The 20,986-nt window shown below is 38.0% G+C and overlaps 1 protein-coding gene across 1 annotated transcript in view; it reads right to left on the bottom strand.

Moving 5' to 3' along the window:
• The window catches only part of LOC121390140, a 59,213-nt gene extending 41,732 nt beyond the window's left edge, over positions 1–17,481 (bottom strand). Inside the window, exon 1 of the mRNA XM_041521886.1 lies at positions 17,329–17,481. Within this exon, the coding sequence (XP_041377820.1) occupies positions 17,329–17,385 (57 nt within the window). The 5' untranslated portion in view covers positions 17,386–17,481. The remainder of the gene's footprint in view (positions 1–17,328) is intronic.
• Positions 17,482–20,986: the final 3,505 nt, after the last annotated feature.

The raw sequence follows: 20,986 nt of genomic DNA, 5'->3' as shown, positions 1-20,986 counted from the left end.
CAAGATTCCAAGGATGGAAATGTTTTATTTAACGACGCACTCAGCACATTTTAATTACGGTTATATGGCGTCGGACATATGGTTAAGGACCACACATATATATAGAGAGGAAACCCGCTGTCGCCACTTCATGAGCTACTCTTTTCGATTAGCAGCAATGGATCTTTTATATGCACCATCCCACAGACAGGATAATACATACCACGGCCTTTGATATACCAGTCGTGGTGCACTGGCTGGAGCGAGAAATAGCCCAATGGGCCCACTGACGGGGATCGATCCCAATCCGACCGCGCATCAAGCGAACGCTTTACCACTGGGCTACGACCCCACCCCTCCAAGTTTCCAAGATGATTGTTAAAAAACCGCAGGGGTAGGATGTAACCCAGTAGTATATTATAGATTCCGTCGTAACAAGTCAGTTCTTGTTTTCTAATAAATTAAATAATGTTACACGAGTCACAGTTAGAAAATAATTTAACTTACAACGAATTGTCTTAAATCTGTTTCTAAAGTTATTATTATTATTATTATTTTATTTTTTTTACTTGTTTTAAAGACGACACCACTATAGAACATTGGTTTATTCATTATTGGCTATTAGATGAAATAGTCCCATGGGCCCACCGACGGGAATCGATCCTAGACTGACGTCGCATCAAGCGAGCACTTTACCACTGGGCAACGTCTTCAACATCAAAGGTGTAGGAAGGTGCATGTGAAAGATCGCTTGCTGATTTCCACTAGGAGAAAAAAATTCCTTCCTTCCTTCTAAAGTTAAAGTTTGTTTTGTTTACCGACACCACTAGAGCACATTGATTAATTAATCATCGGCTATTGAATGTCAATCATTTGGTATTTCTGACTCGCAGTTATCAGAGGAAACCCGCTACTTTTTTCTTAATGCAGCAAGGGATCTTTTATATGCACTTTCCCACAGACAGGAAAGCACATACCACGGCCTTTGACCAGTTGTGGTGCACTGGTTGGACCAAATGGCCTTGTCGAGAACCAATCAAATAGTTCGCGAACGTTAGCGAAACGTTTGCAGGCTGAAATTTGTGCTGGTTAGAGAGTCCAATTGTTGTAGATTTCACTGTTTATATCACAGGACCCTCTCAAATGTATCACCCATGTTTAATAGGATTCCGCACATGTTTCCAGCACTATAGTAGCTGGTACATCGACACTAATTCAAATTAACTTACAGGGATTTATTAATTTTCTTTTGACAACAAACCCTGTCACATTTACCAGCAGCTACGTAATCTAAGAAGATTTCTAGTTGAAGCTACTAATCGTAGAGAACTGGCTAATTTGTAATCTGTCTGCACCCATAACATTATAACGTAATAACAAAAACTATCTGTCTCTATCCTTAATTTAACCCTGAGTGAGTGCTCCGCAAGGCTCAATGGGTAGGTGTAAACCACTTGCACCGACCAGTGATCCATAACTGGTTCAACAAAGGCCATGGTTTGTGCTGTCCTGCCTGTGGGAAGCGCAACTAAAAAATAAAAGATCCCTTGCTGCCTGTCGTAAAAGAGTAGCCTATGTGGCGACAGCGGGTTTCATCTACAAAACAGTGTCAGAATGACCATATGTTTGACGTCCAATAGCCGATGATAAGATAAAAAAATCAATGTGCTCTAGTGGTGTCGTTAAATAAAACAAACTTTACTATCCTTAATTTAGGGGCGGGACGTAGCCCAGTGGTACAGCGTTCGCTCGATGCGCGGTCGGTGTGGGATCGATCCCCGTCGGTGGGTCCATTGGGCTATTTCTCGTTCCAGCCAGTGCACCACGACTGGTATATCAAAGGCCGTGGTATGTACTACCCTGTCTGTGGGATGGTGCATAAAAAAGATCCCTTGCTGCTAATCGGAAAAAGTAGCCCATGAAGTGGCAACAGCGGGTTTCCTCTCTCAATATCTGTATGGTCCTTAACCATATGTCTGACGCCGTATGTGTTGAGTGCGTCGTTAAATAAAACATTTTCTAAATGTTCTATTTTCTATCTTTAATTTCTTGTAAACAACTGTGTCCATTCTAAGTATGTTTTCTAAGATGTACACGTGCTGCTATACCTTTATTAACATACTGAACATATTGAATTGCACGTCGCCTATGTACATGCCTATAATCAATTTGCTTTGGTAAATAAAATGAATGAAACATGAATGAACCACCAATGGCAGGACTGGTTGTTTTAACTGTGAAATAAAGCGTTAAGTTCACCTTGAACTTTGACCCGCTTAGATATATTATCTGACGTACTGCTATGTCCATCTCGCATCACGTTTACGTCCCGAGTGAAATCGTTTTCAATTGTGACTAGCTTTATGCGAACGACAAATGGTAACTATCTCACGAGGGACATACATTTGACACGAAATACTATCGAAACTGATATTCTATTGGTTACCCGAGAACGGGGTTTATAAGCCACGCTTATCGGTGAAATTGTTACGAAATGGAGACAGACACTATGACGTCATACAAATGGCGCAGTGGGATCTATCGGTTCCAAGTGGGACGAGATACTTCGATATGAAGCAAGATGTTTAAAACCGTATGAATAATAATTTGAAGTTTGTTGCTGATACTCTGGTATGCAGTGTGATATCAAATCCCATCACACGATATCTCCGGAGAGAGGACCTTGCACAATACAATCTTTGGATCACAAGTTGTGTTAAACGAGCTTCTTTAGCATTCATAGTGACTTTACCGCAATATATAGAGAATAATACATGAGTGGCCATTAGATACCATTTATCTTACAACGAGTTGTTTTAAAATGTATCTAACGAATGAAAGCGAGTTTGATACGTGTTTAAACAACGAGTTTAAACAACAAATCGTATCTAACGGACACGAATGTATTATTCTATTTCTGACATATTCTAAAAAAACACGTTTTAAGCAAATGTTAACATATTTTTCGACTAAAAGTTATTTACCGCCCTTGCACTTATACGTCACCAAAAAAATGATTGCCATGTTAACTATACGTCACAGTGTAATCGATTTCGATCATGCTGTTTTTTTTCATTGGATGTATGTCATTGGTGACCTGGTCATCACCTAGGAGCAGCCAGTCGTATGTCTTGGAATTGTTAACACACGTACATGTGTAAACAAGTATGTGCTATCAAAAATAACGAATGATGTTCTCATCAACGGGTGTGTAAGAAACATTTTAAACAACACTAGCGTATCGGTATACTGCGCTTATATATTTTGTACGTATTAGTCACACGTATCATATTTTGAAACAAAAACCATCAGTTTAAGAAAAGAAAAAACACAGCTTCACTTGTTCGGAACGAATGTTGATTAACTGGTGTATCATTTTATAAAGTTATACAAAATGTACATGAAATTAGAGCCCCTTATAAATTTTAATAATTGAGAGTTCGTCTTCGCAATGTATCGGGGTAAGAATCGCTATTCTGGTTTCTGTATCGCAATGTATCGCAATACACCTCCTGCCCCGAGTCAGACCCCTGGTCATATCAGAAATGTTCTATTTAACGACGTACTCAACACATTTTATTTACGGTTATATATGGCGTCAGACATATGGTTAAGGACCACACAGATATGGGTGAGGGGGCAGTTGCAGGGGGGTGGGGGGGGGGGGGGGAGGGGGCAGTTGCCCTCTGAGAATCTCACCTCTTTTTTTTTACTCCAGAAAATAGCTTACGCATCTTTAATTTGTAGTGTTTCATTTGTTTATAAAAAGTAGTGCCCCCCTCCCCTATGATTTTGATCAGGGTGCGGCCCTGCCACGTGGTATAGTGGAAACATGAGATATCGAATAGCGATGTTCAAATGATCGATAATAATCGCAAATTGATCGGCTCCACCGATGTGATGATCGATTGTAAAACAAAACCAACCTCATACTCGATTGTTGCGGGAAAATGTATGTGATCAGTAATTGTTTGTAAAGTTTATAAGATGGAATTACCGCAGTAATCGTTCATAGAGTTTATATGATGGAATTACCGCAGTAGTCGTTCAAGTCATAGTGTTTAGATGATGGAATTACCGCAGTAATCGTTCAAGTTATAGAGTTTAGATGATGGAATTACCGCAATAATCGTTCAAGTTATAGAGTTTTGATGATGGAATTACCGCAGTAATCGTTCATAGTGTTTATATGATGGAATTACAGCAGTAATCGTGCAAGTTATAGTGTTTAGATGATGGAATTACCGCAGTAATCTTTCATAGAGTTTAGATGATGGAATTAGCGCAGTCATCGTTCATAGAGTTCACATGATGGAATTACCGCAGTAATCGTTCAAGTTATAGAGTTTATATGATGGAATTACCGCAGTAATCGTTCAAGCTATAGAGTTTAGATGATGGAATTACCGCAGTAATCGTTCAAGTTATAGAGTTTAGATGATGGAATTACCGCAGTAATCGTGTAAGTTATAGAGTTGAGATGATGGAGTTACACAGTAAACGTTCAAGTTATAGAGTTTAGATGATGGAATTACCGCAGTAATCGTTCAAGTTATAGAGTTTAGATGATGGAATTACCGCAGTAATCGTTCATCGAGTTTAGATGATGGAATTACCGCAGTAATCGTTCATAGAGTTTATATGATGGAATTACCGCAGTAATCGTTCGAGTTATAGAGTTTATATGATGGAATTACCGCAGTAATCGTTCAAGCTATAGAGTTTAGATGATGGAATTACCGCAGTAATCATTCAAGCTATAGAGTTTAGATGATGGAATTACCGCAGTAATCGTTCAAGTTATAGAATTTAGATGATGGAATTACCGCAGTAATCGTGCAAGTTATAGAGTTGAGATGATGGAGTTACACAGTAATCGTTCAACTTATAGAGTTTAGATGATGGAATTACCGCAGTAATCGTTCAAGTTATAGAGTTTAGATGACGGAATTACAGCAGTAATCTTTCAAGTTATAGAGTTTAGATGATGGAATTACTGCAGTAATCGTTCAAGTTATAGAGTTTAGATGACGGAACTACAGCAGTAATCTTTCAAGTTATAGAGTTTAGATGATGGAATTACAGCAGTAATCGTTCAAGTTATACAGTTTAGATGATGGAATTACAGCAGTAATCGTTCAAGTTATAGAGTTTAGATGATGGAATTACCGCAGTAATCGTTCATCGAGTTTAGATGATGGAATTACCGCAGTAATCGTTCATAGAGTTTATATGATGGAATTACCGCAGTAATCGTTCGAGTTATAGAGTTTATATGATGGAATTACCGCAGTAATCGTTCAAGCTATAGAGTTTGGATGATGGAATTACCGCAGTAATCATTCAAGCTATAGAGTTTAGATGATGGAATTACCGCAGTAATCGTTCAAGTTATAGAGTTTAGATGATGGAATTACCGCAGTAATCGTGCAAGTTATAGAGTTGAGATGATGGAGTTACACAGTAAACGTTCAAGTTATAGAGTTTAGATGATGGAATTATCGCAGTAATCGTTCAAGTTATAGAGTTTAGATGACGGAGTTACACAGTAATCGTTCAACTTATAGAGTTTAGATGATGGAATTACCGCAGTAATCGTTCAAGTTATAGAGTTTAGATGACGGAATTACAGCAGTAATCTTTCAAGTTATAGAGTTTAGATGATGGAATTACTGCAGTAATCGTTCAAGTTATAGAGTTTAGATGACGGAACTACAGCAGTAATCTTTCAAGTTATAGAGTTTAGATGATGGAATTACAGCAGTAATCGTTCAAGTTATAGAGTTTAGATGATGGAATTACAGCAGTAATCGTTCAAGTTATAGAGTTTAGATGATGGAATTACGGCAGTAATCGTTCATAGAGTTTAGATGATGGAATTACCGCAGTAATCGTTCATAGAGTTTAGATGATGGAATTACCGCAGTAATCGGTCATAGAGTTTAGATGATGGAATTACAGCAGTAATCGTTCAAGTTATAGAGTTTAGATGATCGAATTACAGCAGTAATCGTTCATAGAGTTTAGATGATGGAATTACCGCAGTAATCGTTCATAGAGTTTAGATGATGGAATTACCGCAGTAATCGTTCATAGAGTTTATATGATGGAATTACCGCAGTAATCGTTCATAGAGTTTATATGATGGAATTACCGCAGTAATCGTTCATAGAGTTTAGATGATGGAATTACCGCAGTAATCGTTCATAGAGTTTAGATGATGGAATTACAGCAGTAATCGTTCAAGTTATAGAGTTTAGATGATGGAATTACAGCAGTAATCGTTCAAGTTATAGAGTTTAGATGATCGAATTACAGCAGTAATCGTTCAAGTTATAGAGTTTAGATGATGGAATTACCGCAGTAATCGTTCATAGAGTTTAGATGATGGAATTACCGCAGTAATCGTTCATAGAGTTTATATGATGGAAAAACGGCAGTAATCGTGCAAGTTATAGAGTTTAGATGATGGAATTACCGTAGTAATCTTTCATAGAGTTTAGATGATGGAATTACCGCAGTAATCGTTCATGGAGTTTATATGATGGAATTACCGCAGTAATCGTTCAAGCTATAGAGTTTAGATGATGGAATTACCGCAGTAATCGTTCAAGCTATAGAGTTTAGATGATGGAATTACCGCAGTAATCGTTCAAGTTATAGAGTTTATATCATGGAATTACCGCAGTAATCGTTCAAGTTACAGAGTTTAGATGATGGAATTACAGCAGTTATCGTTCAAGTTATAGAGTTTAGATGATGGAATTACCGTAGTAATCATTCAAGTTATAGAGTTTAGATGATCGAATTACAGCAGTAATCGTTCAAGTTATAGAGTTTAGATGATGGAATTACCGCAGTAATCGTTCATAGAGTTTATATGATGGAATTACCGCAGTAATCGTTCAAGTAATAGTGCTTAGATGATGGAATTACCACAGTAATCGTTCAAGTTATAGAGTTTAGATGATGGAATTACTGCAGTAATCGTTCATAGAGTTTAGATGATGGAATTACCGCAGTAATCGTTCATAGATTTTATATGATGGAATTACCGCAGTAATCGTTCAAGTTATAGAGTTTAGATGATGGAATTACCGCAGTAATCTTTCATAGAGTTTAGATGATGGAATTACCGCAGTAATCGTTCATAGAGTTTATATGATGAAAATACCGCAGTATTCGTTCAAGCTATAGAGTTTAGATGATGGAGTTACCGCAGTAATCGTTCAAGTTATAGAGTTTAGATGATGGAATTACCGCAGTAATCGTTCAAGTTATAGAGTTTAGATAATTACAGCAGTAATCGTTCAAGTTATAGAGTTTAGATGATGGAATTACAGCAGTAATCGTTCAAGTTATAGAGTTTTGATGATGGAATTACCACAGTAATCGTTCAAGTTATAGAGTTTAGATGATGGAATTACAGCAGTAATCGTTCAAGTTATAGAGTTTAGATGATGGAATTACCACAGTAATCGTTCAAGTTATAGAGTTTTGATGATGGAATTACAGCAGTAATCTTTCAAGTTATAGAGTTTAGATGATGGAATTACTGCAGTAATTGTTCATAGAGTTTAGATGATGGAATTACCGCAGTAATCATTCATAGATTTTATATGATGGAATTACCGCAGTAATCGTTCAAATTATAATGTTTAGATGATGGAATTACCCCAGTAATCGTTCAAGTTATAGAATTTAAATGATGGAATTACCGCAGTAATCGTTCAAGTTATAGAGTTTAGATGATGGAATTACCGCAGTAATCGTTCATAGAGTTTATATGATGGAAATACAGCAGTAATCGTGCAAGTTATAGTGTTTGGATGATGGAATTACCGCAGTAATCTTTCATAGAGTTCACATGATGGAATTACCGCAGTAATCTTTCAAGTTATAGAGTTTATATCATGGAATTACCGCAGTAATCGTTCAAGCTATAGAGTTTAGATGATGGAATTACCGCAGTAATCATTCAAGCTATAGAGTTTAGATGATGGAATTACCGCAGTAATCGTTCAAGTTATAGAGTTTAGATGATGGAATTACCGCAGTAATCGTGCAAGTTATAGAGTTGAGATGGTGGAGTTACACAGTAAACGTTCAAGTTATAGAGTTTAGATGATGGAATTACCACAGTAATCGTTCAAGTTATAGAGTTTAGATGACGGAGTTACACAGTAATCGTTCAACTTATAGAGTTTAGATGATGGAATTACCGCAGTAATCGTTCAAGTTATAGAGTTTAGATGACGGAATTACAGCAGTAATCTTTCAAGTTATAGAGTTTAGATGATGGGATTACCGCAGTAATCGTTCATAGAGTTCACATGATGGAATTACCGCAGTAATCTTTCAAGTTATAGAGTTTATATCATGGAATTACCGCAGTAATCGTTCAAGCTATAGAGTTTAGATGATGGAATTACCGCAGTAAGCATTCAAGCTATAGAGTTTAGATGATGGAATTACCGCAGTAATCGTTCATAGAGTTTAGATGATGGAATTACCGCAGTAATCGTTCATAGAGTTTATATGATGAAAATACCGCAGTATTCGTTCAAGCTATAGAGTTTAGATGATGGAGTTACCGCAGTAATCGTTCAAGTTATAGAGTTTAGATGATGGAATTACCGCAGTAATCGTTCAAGTTATAGAGTTTAGATAATTACAGCAGTAATCGTTCAAGTTATAGAGTTTAGATGATGGAATTACAGCAGTAATCGTTCAAGTTATAGAGTTTTGATGATGGAATTACCACAGTAATCGTTCAAGTTATAGAGTTTAGATGATGGAATTACAGCAGTAATCGTTCAAGTTATAGAGTTTAGATGATGGAATTACCACAGTAATCGTTCAAGTTATAGAGTTTTGATGATGGAATTACAGCAGTAATCTTTCAAGTTATAGAGTTTAGATGATGGAATTACTGCAGTAATTGTTCATAGAGTTTAGATGATGGAATTACCGCAGTAATCATTCATAGATTTTATATGATGGAATTACCGCAGTAATCGTTCAAATTATAATGTTTAGATGATGGAATTACCGCAGTAATCGTTCAAGTTATAGAATTTAAATGATGGAATTACCGCAGTAATCGTTCAAGTTATAGAGTTTAGATGATGGAATTACCGCAGTAATCGTTCATAGAGTTTATATGATGGAAATACAGCAGTAATCGTGCAAGTTATAGTGTTTGGATGATGGAATTACCGCAGTAATCTTTCATAGAGTTCACATGATGGAATTACCGCAGTAATCTTTCAAGTTATAGAGTTTATATCATGGAATTACCGCAGTAATCGTTCAAGCTATAGAGTTTAGATGATGGAATTACCGCAGTAATCGTTCAAGTTATAGAGTTTAGATGATGGAATTACCGCAGTAATCGTGCAAGTTATAGAGTTGAGATGGTGGAGTTACACAGTAAACGTTCAAGTTATAGAGTTTAGATGATGGAATTACCACAGTAATCGTTCAAGTTATAGAGTTTAGATGACGGAGTTACACAGTAATCGTTCAACTTATAGAGTTTAGATGATGGAATTACCGCAGTAATCGTTCAAGTTATAGAGTTTAGATGACGGAATTACAGCAGTAATCTTTCAAGTTATAGAGTTTAGATGATGGGATTACCGCAGTAATCGTTCATAGAGTTCACATGATGGAATTACCGCAGTAATCTTTCAAGTTATAGAGTTTATATCATGGAATTACCGCAGTAATCGTTCAAGCTATAGAGTTTAGATGATGGAATTACCGCAGTAAGCATTCAAGCTATAGAGTTTAGATGATGGAATTACCGCAGTAATCGTTCAAGTTATAGAGTTTAGATGATGGAATTACCGCAGTAATCGTGCAAGTTATAGAGTTGAGATGGTGGAGTTACACAGTAAACGTTCAAGTTATAGAGTTTAGATGATGGAATTACCACAGTAATCGTTCAAGTTATAGAGTTTAGATGACGGAGTTACACAGTAATCGTTCAACTTATAGAGTTTAGATGATGGAATTACCGCAGTAATCGTTCAAGTTATAGAGTTTAGATGACGGAATTACAGCAGTAATCTTTCAAGTTATAGAGTTTAGATGATGGGATTACCGCAGTAATCGTTCAAGTTATAGAGTTTAGATGATGGAATTACAGCAGTAATCGTTCAAGTTATAGAGTTTAGATGATGGAATTACCGCAGTAATCGTTCATAGAGTTTAGATGATGGAATTACCGCAGTAACCGTTCACGTTATAGAGGTTAGATGATGGAATTACCGCAGTAATCGTTCAAGTTATAGAGTTTAGATGACGGAATTACAGCAGTAATCTTTCAAGTTATAGAGTTTAGATGATGGAATTACCGCAGTAATCGTTCAAGTTATAGAGTTTAGATGATGGAATTACAGCAGTAATCGTTCATAGAGTTTAGATGATGGAATTACCGCAGTAATCGTTCATAGAGTTTATATGATGGAATTACCGTAGTAATCGTTAAAATTATTGTGTTTAGATGATGGAATTACCGCAGTAATCGTTCATAGAGTTTAGATGATGGAATTACCGCTGTAATCGTTCATAGAGTTTAGATGATGGAATTACCGCAGTAATCGTTCATAGAATTTATATGATGGAATTACAGCAGTAATCGTGCAAGTTATAGAGTTTAGATGATGGAATTACCGCAGTAATCTTTCATAGAGTTTAGATGATGGAATTACCGCAGTAATCGTTCAAGTTATAGAGTTTATATGATGGAATTACCGCAGTAATCGTTCAAGCTATAGAGTTTAGATGATGGAATTACCGCAGTAATCGTTCAAGCTATAGAGTTTAGATGATGGAATTAGCGCAGTAATCGTTCAAGCTATAGAGTTTAGATGATGGAATTACCGCAGTAATCGTTCAAGCTATAGAGTTTAGATGATGGACTTACCGCAGTAATCGTTCAAGTTATAGAGTTTAGATGATGGAATTACAGCAGTAATCGTTCAAGTTATAGAGTTTAGATGATTAAATTACCGCAGTAATCGTTCAAGTTATAGTGTTTAGATGATGGAATTACCGATGAATTCAAATAATTTCGTACGTACGAAAAAAAAATATTTTAGGAAATAAAATTAAATTTAACCTAGAAACACGTTTAATATACAGCCACTAATATTTTATGGAGAAAAATATAGTTGATATGTAATTACAATCGTTAAAAAGTCTCCGTTAGTCCACAACATCTTAAAAATTGCAGCGATGCTGCTAAAAAAACATATTTCAATATATTCCAGGCGTCTGAATATTGCGAGAACGGTCGTTTCATTCTCGCGACGCTCTACGTTTGCGTGACCTATTTTTCGTTCGCGCATTAAATTAACAACATCATCATTTCCGTGGATATATCGGGTTACGCAAACAGGAAATGGGTTACCTGAATTTGTTTATGCCCAATCGATAAATCGATCACGCCAATGTTCAACTCTCGCATGTCTGTATTCAATAATACAATTATAAAACATAGTGCAATTGTCAGTAAAAAAAATAATATAAATAAGCTCGATTATTAATCAATAATGAACTGTCTGAGTAGGAAAATAATACTGCTGAACTACATTTATTTTATTTTATTTTCGATGTATACCATTTTGGAAATAAACAACTGCAATCAATTATTATCACAGGCGTAGCCAGGATTGTATATTGGAGGTTGGACCATATTGGGGGGGGGGGGGGGGGGGGGGGGGTTGTGGGGGGGGGTGAACCTACACTATGTATGTATGATTTTATAAAAATTTAATACAGATTTTTATTAAAAAGAAGGTTTTTTTGTTTGTTTTATGTTTGTTTGTTTGTTGTTGTTTTTTGTGTGTGTGTTTTTTTGGTTTGTTTTTTTGGTTGTTTTTTTTTTGGGGGGGGGAGGGGGGGGGAGGGGGGGGGGTGGCATAGCCTCCGTGGTCCCGTCTCGCTACACCACTGATTATAATATTGCAATAATATTAATATTTTAATCGGAAAGAGTCTCTTAATGCTAGTCTCACAGTATTTTTTTATTTTATTTTTTTTAGTATCAAGTCTCAGAACCAATATGAATTCGTTAAATAGATAGCTGCCTTGTATTTACCCCCACCCTCCACTTACGACTGATGGGAGGGAGGGACGTAGCCCAGTGGTAAAACGCACGCCTGATGCGCAGTCGGGCTAGGATCGATCCCCGTCGGTGGGGCCATTGGGTTATTTCTCGTTCCAGCCAGTGCACGACGACTGGTATATCAAAGGCCGTGGTATGCGCTATCCTGTCTGTGGGATGATGTATATAAAAGATCCCTTGCTGCTAATCGAAAAAGAGTAGCCCATGAAGTGGCAACAGCGGGTTTCGTCTCTCAATATCTGTGTGGTGCTAAACCATGCGTCTAACGCCACATAACCGTAAATAAAATGTGTTGCGTGCGTCGTTAAATAAAACAGTTCTTTCTCTCTTTCTAGTGGTGTGTCGTTAAACAGAGCAAACACACTGTTACGACTGATGCGCTCGGAACCACCAGCAACAAAATTTACTGTTGGACTAGATTAATTTACTGAATGGGATAAAACTACTTTCATAGCAGTCGTACACGGCTACAGAGGAGTTGTAAGAGTGCTCAGACGTTCAGCTGGGACAGTCATATCACACCTAAATTTGGCCAGTTAACGAACTCATTCCTAAGTTAAAAAAAAGAGAAAAAATAGGTTAAAGTTTGTTTTGTTTCGACAGTACTGAGGTCAGGTCAGGTCAGGTCAGGACAGGTCAGGACAGAGTGTTTAACGTGCACATTCAGAACAAGCTGTTGTAGCGCACGCCTGCCCTGGACACAGGTGCCGGCTTCGGCCAGCTCCTCCGTCCAGAACAGGATTCGACAGCACTAGAGCACATTTATTTATTAATCATCGGATAATGGATGTCAAACATTTGGTAATTTTAACATATAGTCTTAAAGAAAAAACTCGCTACATTTTTCATTAGTAGCGAGGAATCTGTTATATGCACCATCCCACAGAGAGGATAGCACATACCACATCTTTTGATATACCATTCGTGGCCGAAATAGCCGAAGGAGCCCACCGACGGGGATCGATTCTAGACCAAGCTCGCTTTGCTACTGGGCTACGTCCCGTCAAACGATCGACGGGTTGGCCAACTCAGTCGTAAAAGTTGATAGTCTTAGCCTAGCATTAGTTTGGTAATTTCACGCAATCCTATATAGTATATGCAATAAAGTTAATTTTCAATCATAATATAAGTAGAATAAAGAATACTTTGGATATCTACAATATAACCGGCCTCGGTGGCGTCGTGGTTAGGTCGTCGGTCTACAGGCTGGTAGGTACTGGGTTCGGATTCCGGTCGAGGCATGGAATTTTTAATCTAGATATCGACTCCAAACGCTAAGTGAGTGCTCCGCAAGGCTCAGTGGGTAGGTGTAAACCACTTGCACTGACCAGTGATCCATAACTGGTTCAACAAAGGCCATGGTTTGTGCTATCCTGCCTTTTAGGAAGCGCAAATAAAAGATCCCTTGCTGCCTGTCGTAAAAGAGTAGATTATGTGACGACAGCGGGTTTCCTCTAAAAAAACAGTGTCAGAATGACCATATGTTTGACGTCCAATAGCCGATGATAAGATAAAAAATCAATGTGCTTTAGTGGCGTCGTTAAATAAAACAAACTTTACTCTTTTTTTCTACAATATAAGTAGTGATGAGAATCGGTTGGGATTTGATCATCGATCATCGGTTATAATCGGTTGGCGCCAACCGATCAACTTTCGATAACACAATCGGTTAGAATTCCATTACCATAAAAAGTCTTTGAATTATAAGGACCATGTACCTATTGTCGTGTGTACCCTGTAAATGGCTAATTGTACGTTTATTAACTATTTAATATCTATTTTCTTTATGTACACATGAAAACAAACCCAAACCACTGTATATTTCTAAACTGGAGGAACATTTACAGTTGACATTTTCCCACACAATCGATTATGGATTTTTATAATCGATTATAACATCGTAAGAGCCAATCCGATCGATTTTCGATTATAAGCGATAATTGGAACATTACTAAATATAAGTGATATTATTCCTTTTTTTTTTTTTTTTTAAAAAGACGGCTTTGACGGCATTTTCTAAACGCTACCATATAGCATCTACAGCTGTTAATTGCAAAATGTTTGACATCCAATTGCCGATGATCAACAAATCAATGTGTTGTAATAGTGTTGTTGATCACAACAAACTTTAACTCTACATGCTATTTACATTATTAAAGGGACATTCCTGAGTTTGCTGCAGTTTTTAAGATGCCATCGACTAACAGATACTTTTTAACGACTGTAATTACATATCAAATATAGATTTCTGCATAAAATATCAGTGGCTGTATATTAAACGTGTTTCTGGTCGTTCTAATATTTGTACTAGGTAAAATTTCATCTTATTTCGTAAAATATAGTTTTTTCGTGCGTACGAAATTATTTGAAGACAAAATCTAGTTTGGGCTTCTTACAAATATTAAGACGACCAGAAACACATTGAATATACAGACACCGATACTATAAATAAGAAAATATCTTTAATATGCAAGTTTAATCGTAGAAATATTTTATTAGTCGGAAACATCTTACAATGCAGCAAACTCAGGAATGTCCCTTTAAGATGTTATCGACTAACATACTGTCGTAGACTTTTTAACGACTGTAATTGCATATCAAATACTTTTTTTTTCATAAAATATTAATGGCTGTATATTAAACGTGTTTATGATCGTTTTAATATTTGTACTAGATTAAATTTCATTTTATTTCTTAAAATACTTTTTCCGTACGTACGAAATTATTTGAAGGCAAAATCCAGTTAGGGCTTCTTACAAATATTAAAACGACCAGAAACACGTTGAATATACAGACACTGATATTCTAAACAAGAAAATATATTTAATATGCAAGTTTAATCGTAAAAATAGTTTATTAGCCGGAAACATCTTACAATGCAGCAGGAATGTCCCTTTAAATGTAGCAGGTTTTATCTGAGGATGAGGGCGAGACGTAGCCCAGTGGTAAAGCGCTCGCTTGATGCGCGGTCGGTTTGGGATCGATCCCCGTCAGTGGAACCATTAGGCTATTTCTCGCTCGAGCCAGTGCACCACGACTAGTACACCAAAGGTCGTGGTATGTGCTATCCTGTCTATGGAATGGTGCATATAAAAGATCTCTTGCTGCTAATCGAAAAGAGTAGCCCATGAAGTGACGACAGCGAGTTTCCTCCCTCAATATCTGTGTAATCGTTAACCATATGTCCGACGCCATATAACCGTAAATAAAATGTGTTGAGTACGTCGTTAAATAAACCATTTCCTTCCTTCCTTTATCTGAAGATTGTCATAGACTGCCAAATGGTCGATATTCAGTAGCCATTGATTAATAAATCAATGTGACTAGTGGTGTTGTTAAACAAAACAAATATAGTTTAACTTTAGATTCTAATTGTATTGGCGATACTCTAGTAAATGTATCAAGTTTACTCTGAAGATTATCAGAACCGCCAAATGTTTGACATCCAATAAATCAATGAGCTCTAGTGGTGTCGTTAAACAAAAGCAAAATTTAACTTTGACTATATAAATATACGAAAGCCAACGAATTAGATTCCATCGTCAAACAGCGTTCTTTGAAACATAGTTGAGCATGAGTGCGAAAATAGTTACAAGGCGACAAATTGATTTAAAGTTACAGACGATTTTAAACACTACGACGTATTTTTCATCATTAAAGTTTTTGATAATCTAAACTAGAAGTACTTGTATTTTATTATTTAAAATATTAATTCTCGTACACCTGCAGTGGTTCTGGTCATCCGGGCTTTTGCAACACTCTAAAATACATTTTTCATAATTCTAAAAACGCACGAAGTAAAAAAACGAAAGAAATGTTTCATTTAACGACGCACTCAACACATTTTATTTACGGTTATATGGCGTCAGACATATGGTTAAGGACCACACAGATTTTGAGAGGAAACCCGCTGTCGCCACTACATGGGCTACTCTTTCCGATTAACAGCAAGGGATCTTTTATTTGCGCTTCCCACAGGCAGGATAGCACAAACTATGGCCTTTGTTGAACCAGTTATGGATCACTGGTCGGATGCAAGTGGTTTACACCTACCCGTTGAGCCTTGCGAAGCACTCACTCAGGGTTTGGAGTCGGTATCTGGATTAAAAATCCCATGCCTCGACTGGGATCCGAACCCAGTACCTACCAGCCTGTAGACCGATGCCACCGAGGCCGGTACGCACGAAGTAATGACTATCGTGACAAGCTTTAGGTATTTTTAGACGATATTTCACCCAGTGGCGTAGCGTGGGCGGGGCCAATGGGGCGGTTGCCCTGGGCGCAAAATTCTGGACTCGTGGGAGGGACTCGGGGAGTGCTAACGGCCCACTGGTTAGGGGGCGCAATACTTGCCTTGCCCCGAGCGCTGGCAACCCATGCTACGCCACTGATTTCACCGTTTAAATATCACAGATTTTAGCCTCTCTCTTCTATAACCGCATCCAAATGTGTTTCAGGTTTGTAGATTAACTAAACGTAGTGTCCATTTTACGGGTTGAAACTAGGGTCTACGTCTTTAAAGTGACGATCCCTATCTACTTCCAAAGGTGTGCACCTCTTCTGTTTTGCATAAAATGGATTTGACTATAAACCGCAAACTTGAAAAACATTGGATTTGCCAAAGTTTCAAATTTAAGCAATACGTTTTGTCTAATAACCGAAACTATCAGACATCTGAAAATTGCGAAAACGATTGTTTTGATCGCGCGTCGCTCGCGCAAATCTAATTTTTAATTGACAACAAGGAGCGATCTTCGTCGGTGGGTCCATTGGGCTATTTTTCTCGTTCCAGCAAGTGCACTACGACTTGTATGTCAAAGGCCGTGGTATATGCCATCCTGTCTGTGGAATGGAGCATAAAAGATTCCTTGCTTCTGATGGAAAAATGTAACGGGTTTCCTCTCTAAGAATAAAAGTGAAAATTACCAAATATTTGACATCCAATAGACGATGATTAAAATTCAATGTGCTCTAGTGGTGTCGTTAAATAAAATAAAAACAAAACTTTTAATTCTCAAAGCCTCGTTTCTTGAACCGATCGTAGCGCTAAGATCACTTTTAAGGTGATCTTAGCTCTTAAGATCGTGTCGTGGAACTGGGCCCTAAACTGATACAATGCCTTCTAACTAGGGTCACTGGAATTAAAATTACCATATAATATAAACTGAAAGAAAGGTGAATTTTAAAATTAAAATTAAAACAAAAAAAGTTACCTGGACAGTTTTCTGAAGAAACAAAATCCCAACTAGAATTGCCAGTGATGATTTCATTCTGTTTCTTCTTCTTTTTTTTTCTTATGTAAAAAACCCAAAACAAGATTCGATTATCTTCTCGTGCTCTCTTTTGTTAGAAGACAGAAAACAGCAAAACCAGTCGTGGAGACGCCACCGACAACTAAACCGCGTTACGCCGAGCTGACAGAATTAACCGCTAAACAGTCGACTCCTACACCGAAATCACTAAAACCTTTTGACCAATCTCATCACTCGACTCAGAAGCAGCCGTTTTTACTTAGTGGCGGATAAAGCGTCATCAAGAACCAATAACACCATCGCGATTACCAGGACCTCGGGGACGAACGGGGACTCGGAAAATGATTATCAGGCTTTGTAAACCTATCTATTATTTGCATCTCACTGCCTCGACTCTTGGGATTTCTTTTCATTTTTCGTTCTTTTTCTTTTTTTATGTTTGTAATTGCAAAAAAAAAGGATTGTGGACAGCGGGAGTTTAAAAGGCGTTAAATGGCACTTGCCGAGCCGTGTAAGATACATCGTTAATATCTGCCCTGACAGAAAGACATGCTCGCGTTTAATTAATGTGGAGAAAGGATCAATCTTGTGGCACATTAAAGGCACAATATATTTTCAAGAGCTGACAGCGAGAAGTGTGGCACTGTCAAGAAAGCCAGCACTAGCGAACAATTTTTGACTTGTACCTATCGACTTGTATCACATCACGTTTGCGTAATGTTAGATGCGAAAACCAGTCTACTGAGAGACCGCGATCAATCGCTCGCACTCCTGAACAGGCCTCGAGTTATGTCCTAAGTAAATGTTAACTACATCTTAAATAGACCGAGCGACAGGCACACTGTACTACACACACACACACACACACACACACACGCGCGCGCGCGCACACACACACGCACACACACGCACAGAGAGAGAGAGAGAGAGAGAGAGAGAGAGAGAGAGAGAGAGAGAGAGAGAGAGAGAGAGAGAGAGAGAGAGAGAGGCATAGAGGGAGAGAGAGAGAGAGAGACGGAGAACAAAATAATGGACGATTGTTATTTTTGTAACAAGTAGACATAACCAGTTCTGGTTTTCAACACTCAGTAAGTAATCATGTATCCTTCAACGGCAATCAGCAGTGCTGCAGCAAAAAGCTGTTTCAAAATTGATCTGCGACGGCATTTTTATAATTATTTACTGTCATTAGGTGTACAAAATTTCCGTCGCAGAATGATCTGAATTTTGAAGGCTGGGCATGTATATCATGTATTTATAAATACTACAACATTCAGATGTCAAACGTGGTTTATTCAGAAGGCAAAGCGCTCGCGAACTATTCGACTGGTACCAGAGTCTTCTATCATATCGCATTCACTTAACGCCAGGAGCCAAAACCAATCTAGCGAGCGACCGCGATAGCTCGCCCTCTCGAACAAATCATCAGATCACCTACTACGTTATTATTAAAGGTTACACACCGCCATTAATTACTCCATGCAGTTCAATACAATTTCTATGTCAGAATATATTCTGTTAAAAATACAACACTGTCGAGAGGGTCATGTGACTATTAATTTTAGGGAATGCTCTCAACTGACATATACCGTGTGAAAAAACAATATTGGTCGACCACGATTTTTTTTTTTAAATGCCCGACCACCGCCTCGCGTTGCTGTTATACAAGTGGCACCAAACCAATTGCACAGTTGTTATCAGTTAGTACTACATATAACAAGTTACTTCAAACCGATGGGTTACTTAAATACTACAGAGGTCGACCTACGTGTAATCATCAAAGAAAGATTTAAAAAAGCATAGAATTGTGTCGATTTTTTTTTTTATGAGGAACTATTTCCTAAACCGGACTATGTTAAACTGCTACAGCAAGTAACGACACGACAAATGATGGTACCTACGGGCAAGCGATTTCGGTCGCTTGCTACACTGGTTTTTGCGCCTAACCTGAGATGAATGTAATGAGATAGAAGACGATGGTTCCAGCACCAGTCACTTTTTTCGCGATCTCGCTCGGTCTCCTGAATATGCCAGTGATCACCGTACATCATGACTGTATAGTATTTCAGATTAGTTTTTGCTTGTAAACTATTTTTTTTTTAAAGATTACATCTAGTCAAGTGAAATATATTTCTATATGTATAGATCACCTACAAGAGAGAGAGAGAAATGTTTTATTTAACGACGCACTCAACACATTTTATTTACGGTTATATGGCGTCAGACATATGGTTAAGGACCACACAGATATTGAGAGAGGAAACCCGCTGTCGCCTCTTCATGAGCTACTCTTTTCGATTAGCAGCAAGGGATATTTTATATGCACCATCCCACAGACAGGGTAGTACATACCACGGCCTTTGATATACCAGTCGTGGTGCACTGGCTGGAACGAGAAATAACCCAATGGGCCCACCGACGGGGGTCGATCCCAAACCGACCGCGCATCGAGCGAGCGCCTTACCACTGGGCTACGTCCCGCCCCAGATCAGCTACAAATTCTCAACCCCAAATTTTCCGAATGTTACCAGGACACGTACCCGGCCGATTTCACCAACTAAGTCCACATTAACCAAATCTAAGTCCTTAGACCAAGTCTTCTTAAAAAGAGTTCGAGTTCTATTTCACCAACTAAGTCCAAATATGAGAAAACTATGTTTAGTGAAACGTGGTCTAATAGGAGTCAGACTGGATCTGCATGTGTGAAATCAATGAAATTACTGATCTGTGACGACAACCTTCATGTTGCACGAGACATATTTCCTATAAAAGAGCACATGCACATGCATGCGTTTCAGTGTTAGATTGAAATGGACAAACGAAAGCGTGCAGAAAATTTCAGCAATGAAGAAAAAATCTATTTATCACAGTTAATTAGGGACAAAAAATTAATAATTGAAAGTAAGAAGATTGATGCCGCGACTGTAAAAAAGAAAAATGAAGCTTGGCATGTCATTAGAAGTGAAATGATATCGCAATTTGCAGATAAACCGATTCGAAGTGACAAACAATTAAAGGATATTTGGCGAAGGGAGTAGTATAGAGGCCTGTATGGTGCCATGATTGACCTACTTTCCCGTGATCACGTGACCTTGGTAGGAAACAATGGCCTTTGTATAGGGGGGTGCAGGTGTATGGCCTCGGTAGGAAACAATGGCCTTTGTATAGGGGGGTGCAGGTGTATGGCCTCGGTAGGAAACAATGGCTTTTGTGTAGCAAACAATGACACAATGGCTTTTGTGTAGGAAACAATGGCCTTTGTATAGGGAGGTGCAGGTGTCTGACCTGGGTAGGAAAACAATGGCCTTTGTGTAGGAAACAATGGTACAATGGCCTTTGTGTAGGAAACAATGGTCTTTGTGTAGGAGACAATGGCCTGGGTACAGGTGTGCGTCCTTGGACTGAGCTGGGGGTACCTCCCTCGGGTATAAAAAGGGTGCTTTTGGCTTCATTGTCATTCGTTCGCCGAAAAGTCCACAGACAAGATCTACGTCTAGTTTTGTTTTAGAGGTTGTTGATATTCACATTTTTGTGTTTTGTTGCTTTTTTTATTTTGAAAGAAGAAGATGGCATCGGGACATTCATCAAGTACTACTCAATGCCCTGAACAGGGTGAAAG

Source organism: Gigantopelta aegis, chromosome 15 (assembly GCF_016097555.1).
Source record: "Gigantopelta aegis isolate Gae_Host chromosome 15, Gae_host_genome, whole genome shotgun sequence".
NCBI lineage: Eukaryota > Metazoa > Mollusca > Gastropoda > Neomphalida > Peltospiridae > Gigantopelta > Gigantopelta aegis.
This window is presented reverse-complemented; position numbering and strand designations above follow the sequence as displayed.